Source organism: Onychomys torridus, chromosome 4 (genome assembly GCF_903995425.1).
Source record: "Onychomys torridus chromosome 4, mOncTor1.1, whole genome shotgun sequence".
Classification (NCBI taxonomy): domain Eukaryota; kingdom Metazoa; phylum Chordata; class Mammalia; order Rodentia; family Cricetidae; genus Onychomys; species Onychomys torridus.
Window position 1 is genome coordinate 10,896,811 of NC_050446.1, and position 9,095 is coordinate 10,905,905.

At 52.2% G+C, this 9,095-nt stretch overlaps 1 protein-coding gene across 2 annotated transcripts; it reads left to right on the forward strand.

Annotated features, from left to right (window-relative positions):
• The first annotated feature begins 246 nt into the window (after positions 1 to 246).
• On the forward strand, positions 247 to 8,712 carry LOC118581162 (ficolin-2). Of its 2 annotated transcripts, none has more exons than XM_036183131.1 (9): positions 247 to 328; positions 1,848 to 1,961; positions 4,312 to 4,371; positions 4,665 to 4,697; positions 5,341 to 5,373; positions 5,526 to 5,653; positions 6,068 to 6,197; positions 6,930 to 7,064; positions 8,465 to 8,712. In XM_036183131.1, the coding sequence occupies exons 1-9, from the start codon at positions 247 to 249 to the stop codon at positions 8,710 to 8,712; spliced, it is 963 nt and encodes a 320-aa protein (XP_036039024.1). The 2 variants fall into 2 exon arrangements, with proteins under 2 accessions (XP_036039024.1, XP_036039023.1); XM_036183130.1 differs by having other exon boundaries at positions 4,312 to 4,365; positions 4,644 to 4,697.
• The last annotated feature ends 383 nt before the right edge of the window (positions 8,713 to 9,095 follow it).

The window sequence follows — 9,095 nt, forward strand, 5'->3', positions numbered from 1 at the left end:
AGAGGTGACCCTGGGCTGGGCTCAGATGCCTCTGCAGGGGAAGTGAGCCTTGGGAGGCCTCACTGGAAGAACAGACATACCCTTGGGACAATTTCAGGCCTCTTGTGCAACCATGGGCCTCCAGGAAGCAATTGTCTCCTGGGGGTTAGGACACTGGAGCCCGAGGAGGGGAGCTGGGGTTCCTGCCTTATAAGAGCAGAATGCTTCTGCACAGCTATGGAGAAGGGTAGGAGATTTGTACTTACCATGGCTCTGGGACCTGCTGCCCTGTTCACCTTGACCCTGCTCATCAAAGGCCTGATCACTCATGCTGATGACTCCTGCCCAGGTGAGATGGACTCTAAGTCCTTGAAAGCAGGGGACTACCCACTCATTGCCACTTAATGTCCCTGCGCCCACCTCTCCTGAGAAACTCCTGGTTAGCTCAGTGTCAGCATCTGAGGACAGACTCTGAGTGACCAGCACCAGGTAGGGTGGAGATTTCATGGGCCTATGCCTCCTGACCCTGAAGCCTGCAGTCTGACCCAGGGAGCTTCACAGATGAAGACGATACCGACATTTTCTACCTTCTTAGGGAGTTCAGAGAGAAAGGCTAAGGGCCTCTAATATGGTGGCTGACACATCTCCTTGATAACTTTGGTGAAAATGTACCCCATAGTCCCGTATGGTACATATGGGCAAGGAATTGGGGTTGAGAATATCCCTGATTGGCTCTGTCCTCCCTGGGGATATTACTCCTAAGCACAGGACAGCTGTCCTAGGTGGTGGCATGATTAGAGAAGGGACTCAGACAGCAAGAAGGCACAGCCCACCCCAGGGAAAAGAGGCAGCAGGAAAACTGGATGGGAAAAGCCTGCGAGGCTTCAACCCTGCACACAGAACGACAGGCAATGGAGGAAAGACAGGAGCCAGAGAGGTGGTCCTCCCCACCAAGGAGCACACCAAAGACACTCTCTGGTCACCGAGGTGAAACCCTCCCTATTCTGATATCCCAAGAGTTCTGCAAGGGTGTGCACTTCTCAAGTCCACAATTTAGCAATATTTTAAATAATGTAGCAACTTCTGTTTGGTTCCAGCTGTGCCTTGAGACATGCACATCCCCTCCCCAGAAGACCTCTTCCAGCCCAGTCATTCCATGGTCCATCGTCAAGACTGAGAGAAAATGTTACATTGACAGAATTTCTTAGCAAGATTGATTATTGTTTTTCAGAAACAATAACCATTTATGAAGCTCTCTCTAAATGCCAGAATGGCAAGACTTTAGTTTTCTAAAGTCATTCTCAAACTGAGTCCCTACCACACCCCTATTCTTTAAGAAACAATACTTTTAAACATGTATGGATGTTTTGCCTGTATGTATGTATGTGTACCACTTGCATGCCTGGTGCCTGCAAAGGCCAGAAGAGCCTCTGGAACTGGAATTACAGACAGTTGTGAGCTACCATGTGGGTACTGGGAACCAAACCTGGGTCCTCTGCAAGAGCAAGTGCTATTAACTGCTGAGACACCTCTCCAGTTGGGGCTGAGGAACAGAGACTCAGCGGCCTTACGTGATCTGTCAAAGGACCACAACACTGGTACCTGGAGGACTCATTCTTGAGCAGGCTCCTCCCACCCACCAGGCAGGACTCTATCCTGCATTCCCCTCTCAGCTGCCCAGCTTCCCAGGGCAAGGAAAGACCTAGTCACCGTCAAAGGAAGACCTAAATTCTGCCCCATCTCTCTGGAGGAGGCTGGTGATTCTGGCTGCCGCCATTACCCATGACTGACATGGCAGAGCTGGCAGTTGCCCTCAGGACAGGTGGCCCAAGATAGCCCTACTGATTGATGCTTGTGTTGTTCTGCAGAAGTGAAAGTCCTGGATCTGGATGGTTCCAACAAGCTCACCATCCTTCGAGGCTGCCCTGGCGGGCCTGGAGCCCTGGGGCCCAAGGGAGAAGCAGGGGCCAAAGGAGACAGAGGTGTGTCCTGGGGAAGGGGGGGCACATGGAAGGCATAGCAATGGGGCAGGGGCCCTGAGTCTGGTCTTCTGGACTTGGGTGACCACCTCAGGCCCTCTCTGATTCTAGGTCTTGCACTGGATACCTTGGCACAATGGCCAGTGACAGAAACCGGGTCCAGTCAATCTGAAAAGATCCAGGAGGGCTTCTTTGGACCATTTTAGGTGCTCCAGGCATGCTTTGAGGCCCTGCCTCTTGGTCCCCTACAGATGTCTGCTCCCTTTGGTCACTAGGAGACATCTAGGCACTTGATACTTCCACATCCTCACCTGAAAGCTGGGCTGTCACTTTCTTCTTCACCCCGCCTCTGGTGATCGAGCAAAGGCTCAAAGGGACCAGTTCCTCCCTGAGTTCGCCCTCCTGAGAGAGTGGGGCAGCTTCCATCTGGGATCTGCTTCAGAGTATGGCCCCTAGAGCCCCAAACCTTAGCACTTGTGGGGACCTCAAGCATACTTGTTCTCCCCAAATGGGAGACAGTGGTGGTGCCTATGTTTCCTGAGTCGGACTTTGATGCACTGAGGTTCGGCAGCAGAGCTGCCTAGGGGAGCCCCATGTCTGAAGGTACCCCAGGCAGAGCCTGGTGATGATTTGATGGGGACAGGACAAACCTGGAAACCTCTATGATACCCCTAGAAGATGCCAGGCTTAAAGCTAATGTGAGTAGCCCCAAGTCAAGCCCCACTTGCCTGCTCCCTTTTGTGGTATTAGGGGAGGAGATTTCTGTCCCCAGAGCCTTGCTGAGGGACTTTGGGGAAGAGGTTATCCCATGGCCAGGATGGGACAGCCAGCAATGAGGGAAGGGTGTTGATCTCTTGCTTTGGACTCTACTTCTGTATAACTAAGTTGCTACTTCTGTGCATTGCTGAATTGACCCAAAGTGGGAACTAGTGTGCCTGGGTGCTCTGCCGGGTCAGTGTCCCTGCAGTGATGTTGCTTGTGGGGGACCTGACACCACTTTGCCCTGGGTGCTCTTGAGGAGAGAGAGATAAGAAAATATTAGGTAGAAAGAGAGAGACCTTGAAGATAAGAAGAAAGACAGAAACACAGGATAGCTTCCGGAGGACATGGGTCAATATCCAACGGCCCAGAACTTTATTTAAAAGGACTTTTTATAACAAGGCGAAAGACCTCCCTCTTGCTAGATACAACCAAGTGTAGACCCTTCCAAACACCTGGTAACCACACCCATGCTCAAATCATCCCCTTATGCAGGCCTGCTGAGTAATGCAAGCTCAGATTCTCTGGTCCTGAGCAATTTGGGCCTCTATAGCTGCTTCTCCTGACCCTCATCTGTAGAGTATGAACAAGTTTATTCCATTCTTGAGCACACCTGACAACAGAAGCCTGGAGTCCTCAAGCTGCTGCAGACACCAGCAATGCTGTGCTGGGGGCCAGTGTTTCTCCCAAGACCAGGATCTGCCGGGAGGACCTTGTGGCTGCCTCATAGCTTCTGTTGAGCCAGGAAACATCTTAATAGGGTTTCTGCTGCTATAATATAACATCATGACCAAAAGCAACTTGGGAAGGAAAGGTTTTATTTCATCTTACAGCTTGTAGTCATCCAGGGAAGTCAGAGCAGGAAGTTAAGGCGGGAATCCCGAGGCAGCAGGTGGTGCAGAGGCTGTGAAGAAAAGATGCTTACTGGCTTGTTCCTCAAAGCTTTCTCAGCCTGTCATTTTGGCCCCCAGGACCACCAGCCTAGGGGTGGCAGCACCTACAGTGACCTGGGCACACCACATCAATCACTAAGAAAATGTCTCCACAGGCTTGCCTGCAGGCCAATCTGGTAGGGCCATTTTCTCAGTTAGTGTTCTGTCTTTCCAAATGACTCTAGCCTGTGACAAACTGACAAAAACTAGACAGCACAGGGTCTGAGGGCATGACATAGCCATGTCCCCCTCCCCCATCTCCCCCTGTGAGGTTGCTGTGGCCCAGGCCTGGTTCACTCAGGTTGGACAAGGGTCAAATGAGAGCTTACTGAGAGCCTGCCGGAGGCCCCAGTGCCCAGCCACAGGTTAGGCTATGCCACCCTCTGCACCCTCCCCAGCCGTGGGTTAGGCTATGCCACCCTCTGCACCCTCCCCAGATGTGGGTTAGGGCATACCACCCTCTGCACCCTCCCCAGCTGTGGGTTACGGCATACCACCCTCTGCACCCTCCCCAGCCATGGGTTAGGCTATACCCCACCCTCTGCACCCTCCACAGTAAGCCTGGCTGTAGTTCCAAAGGTCACTAAGGCCAGCGTGACAGCGAAGACTGTCCACGGGTATGATGTGGATGCTTTGCTCAGAAAGTATATTTGAATTTGCAGGAGAGAATGGCCTCCCTGGACACCCTGGGAAGGCAGGACCGACTGGACCCAAAGGTAACAGCCTGACAGACAGCGAGGGTGCTAAACAGGCACCTTGATCTGTCCATGAAGACATGGGGGCTGGAGAAAGAGATGGGGAAGGACTCTGCCCTACCCCAAGCCTCAGTGTCTCTTCCTGCCAGCATCAGGGTTTGCCTGCCCCCACTCCTGCAGGCTTCCAGCTTTCCAGCTGACCTTAAGCAGTGCCTGCCTTGGGTGACTAGCCCCATTTGGTGGGTCTCCTGATTGATCAGATGCTCTGGACACCAGCATTATGTTCTCTGCTTCCCCAGGAGACCGAGGAGAGAAGGGAGTGCAAGGAGAGAAGGGAGTACGTGGAGAGAAGGGTGAGTCCATGTGTTGTGTCTTAGGGTGTCCACAGCTCTGTGTAGAGAGGTCTGCCATGCCCAGTCATACCTCAGTCTGAGGTCCTATTGTCTGGGCAGGGGGTAGAGTAGGTGGCAGGGATCAGGATGTTCAAACCCTGAGGACTCATATTGTAGCACCTGCCTGTGGTCTAGCTGGGTGATTAGCAAAACTGATTTAAATTCTTTTCTAATTGATGCTTATTTGTTTATTTATTTATTTATTTATTTATTTATTTATTTATTTATTTATGAAGTTCTAAGAGGCAACCTTATGTTTTCTTTATAATTGAGGGGGACCTATCTGCGTTCTGAATGCCACGGACAGCCCTCCATCACAAGGCCTCCTGGATAGACACTCTTGTAGAGCTTAGTCTCAGCATTCTGGGAGTAAGGAGGGAGCTATCCACTCACTGGTACACAAGGCCTGAACAAGGGTGCCATCAGGCACAGCACTTACCACAGCTACAGAGAAAAAGCCAGGCAGCTGGACCATATACCCCAAGAGTAGGGCCCAGGCAAGTCCTGGAATACCCAGCTTATATATTTGTGGGGCTGTAGGGGTCAATGGGGATGAAGCTGATGACCACACACTTAAGACCAGGTCTCTTCTCTCCCCACACAGGAGACACCGGGCCATCTCAGTCGTGTGCTACAGGTGACCACATCACCAACCCTGTCCCCATGCAGATATTCTCTGTCCCTGCCTCCCTTTCTGGGCCCCCGCTGCATGACTTTGAGCTTGTTGCCTACTTTCTTTGAGCATACCTGAGTTCCAGTCCAACCTTCATTCCCTGCTTCCATCCACAGGACCTCGGGCCTGCAAGGAATTGCTCACCCGGGGCCACTTTCTTACTGGCTGGTATACCATCTACCTGCCAGATTGCAGGCCCCTGACTGTGCTGTGTGACATGGACACCGATGGCGGGGGCTGGACCGTGAGTACTGGGTTAGCCCTCAGGCACAGAACTGTCAGGACCCAAGTTCCATGGCCAACAGAAAATGAGATATGTGGATTCTCTGTCTCTTTGTACCTCAGAGGAAGCTCTTCCTTCTCTGAAGATAGAGATCCAGCAGTGCTGGCAGGCGACCTGTGTGGGAAAGCCTATGTTGAAGGGGAGGACCAGATGAAGCCAGCACACTCCAGTTCCTGCTGTGTGGCTTGGAACATGTGGCCTACTCTCTTAGCTGACATTTATTTCATTGCATGGGGTCCGCAATAGCATGCTTATGGCACTAGGTTCCCAGTATTCTGGGGATCCTGGGTTCCTGTTCTGCTTTGAGGCTTGGTCCTGTGTGCTATAGGAAGTTTGCCTGCCTTCTTGACTTCTGTGTACACCTCCCTGTCCCAGGTCTTCCAGAGGAGGCTCGATGGCTCTGTGGACTTCTTTCGGGACTGGGCCTCGTACAAGCGTGGCTTTGGCAGTCAGCTGGGGGAGTTCTGGCTGGGAAATGACAACATCCACGCCCTAACCACCCAGGGTAGGCAGTGCCAACTTGATGGGGTAACCTTGGGACTCTGAGTCCTGGACCATGGGGCAGAAAGAGTCCCAGGGTGTTAGATCACACAGCAATGGCACCCCAGGGCATGGGATCCCTGATGTGACCTTCTAGAAGGTGAGGATCAGGGGACAAGGGCTCGCTCTGTTGTGGGGTACTGATATCTCAGGACCCAATAGAAGGGGTGTGCTGGTAGTTTGGAGAACATCCCTTCTCATCTCTAGCTGTTAATTCCCTCAGAACACTTGCCTTTGGGTCCTACAGAAGTTCCTCTTGCCTCATACTTGCCACAGAGAGCAGGCTCCCCAAAGCGCTTCTCTCCCCGCTACAGCACATAACACTAGCTCATGGTCTGTCCTGTGATCCGACGGGAACCATAGCCTTTGTCTCTCACTCACTGTCAGACACCTTATAGTGTCTGTTCCTGGGCATCCAATTTTTTTTGAGGGGGAAAAACTGTTCACATCCAGGTTCAGGCTACTGCATTTCAGGGCACAGCCCTCTGGGAGAATTCACAAAATAAAGCATGGAAGGTCGTGCCAAGGGCACGCAGCCAGTAGGTTTTCAGGTATCTGCCTGTGGAACAGATGGAAGGGTGCTTAGAAATAGTGGCCACCCAGACGTTGGTACCTACCCAGGTGAATTCCCTAGGGCTGCCTAGTGTGAAGGCTCCAAAGCTGAGGGTTATCACCCCCTCCCCTCCACTCCCTGCAGGAACCAGTGAGCTGCGAGTCGATCTTGCAGACTTTGAAGGCAAGCGTGACTTTGCCAAGTACAGCTCCTTCAAGATCGAGGGAGAGGCCGAGAAATACAAGCTCATCCTGGGAAATTTTGTTGGAGGTGGTGCTGGTGAGCAGCTTAAAGAGGGGCTGTGAGATGGTGGCTTCTGAACCAGTCTGGGAGTAGAAGGGCCCGCTTTCTATCTCCCCCCGCATCCCCGCCTCGTGGCCTTGAGCTGGGTCTATGGCTCTGAGCCTAGGGTTGCCACCTGCAAAACACTAATATCTACATCCTTATACAAGGTGAGGACCATAGATGCAGTCTGTTAGCACCCCCAAGACTGCCCAATAGCCCAGAACTACAGACCCACACCCAGCTCCACTGCATAGTGAGTGGGGACCTCTGACTACCATATATGATAGAGTCAGCAGGAGATGGGCATCTCTCCATGGGTGCTAAAGCCCCATTTCCCCATAGAAAGAGCACCTTAGGGACACTGAGTTAGCCAGACCCTTTACTGTGGACCAAAGGTGAGGTGGAACATCATGGAGGAAGCTTGTGATAGGACGAAGCCTTTCATTTTGGGGCCAACGGGGAGCAAAGAAAGAGACTGAAAGGGAACACCCCTAAAGGCATGTCTCTAGTGACCCACTTCCTCTAACGAGGCCCTGCCTCTCACCAGCTCCCTATGGGCTACTAGGACTCTATCAGTGACTATACCCACAAATGAGGCCTCAGCTCACTTCATGCACTCACCCGAACCCCCAAACACTGCTCGAATTGGGATTGAGCCTTCAATACACAAAGCTTTGTGGGGAGAGCTCATCTCTAAACCACAGCAGCCCTCTTTCCCAAAGGACTCTGGCCCTGTGGTTTGAGAAGTGCATCCTACAAAATACGTGTCTGGGTACAGTGGAGTGGAGAGATTCCCAGTGCGTCTCAGGGAGCCGTGGGGCAGGACCACACCTATTTAACCACTGAACCCACAGCTAAGTGGGGCAGCCACTCTCTCAGGAGCTTTGAAGGTGACAGCTCTGAAATGTATGCACTCACTTCGCACCATCTCACCTGGGACTTTTAGGAAAGAAAACAAAGTCTGTATGTGGGGAAACTAAGGGCGTCAGAACCTGTGTGCCCAGCGTGGAGGTGCAATAGGGTAAACTCTGGAGGCATGGCCATTTGGAGCCTACTTAGAGACAGCCAGGGCAAGAGGGAAGTTAAGAGAAGTCCCAGAGAGAGCTGCAGGCTGCAGTGAGGAGAGAATTGGTACTGGTGATGCTGGTCAGAGGCTCCCTGAGGGAGCAGATAGTGTGGCTGGGGAGAGATAACAATGGCCACAGGGACTTGCTGGACCAGGAGGAGGGGGTCATATCTGGCGTTATACTCTTTCCCAAGGCTTGTGAAGATGGGTCCCTCACCTGGACCTCAACTGATGAATTATCCAGCTGAGAACAGGGGAGTCACAGGCAGGAGATGGGGCCGTCTAGTGCATGTCTAGCATCTACATGACACATGTTCTTTCTGAACAGGTGACTCCCTGACTTCCCATAACAACCAATTCTTCACTACCAAAGACCAAGACAATGACCAGAGTTCTTCCAACTGTGCGCTGAGTTACCATGGAGCCTGGTGGTACTCTGGTTGTCACCATTCCAACCTGAATGGCCTCTACCTCAGGGGGCCCCATATGAGCTACGCAAATGGTGTCAATTGGAAGTCGTGGGGAGGGTACAACTATAGCTACAAGGTTTCTGAGATGAAGGTGCGCCTCACCTAGCTCCCAACGAAGGAAAGACCTCTGCCTTCATTATCAGCTAAGGAAGGAAAGTGCCCACCCTGCCCTCCTCTGCCCTTTACCCCAGTCCACACAGCCCGTGACCTCCAGGACAGCCTTCCTCACCTGCTTACATTTTCATCCCAAAGGAAACATTGCATTTCCCAAAGTTGCTTGTTCTCTAACAGACATGTGTCTGTGGGTTTTCTGTTACTTTTTAGCCTTTCGCCACATCTGTATCATCCAGCAGAGCTGTCTACGACCTTGACAGTCAGGAAGAGTTGGAAAGCCCATTTATAAATGCAGACCAATGCCTGCTTCCCTGGGGCCATCTGCCTCTGACCCTCAGCTCTGCCACTACCATAAGTGACCTGTCCCCATCCCAG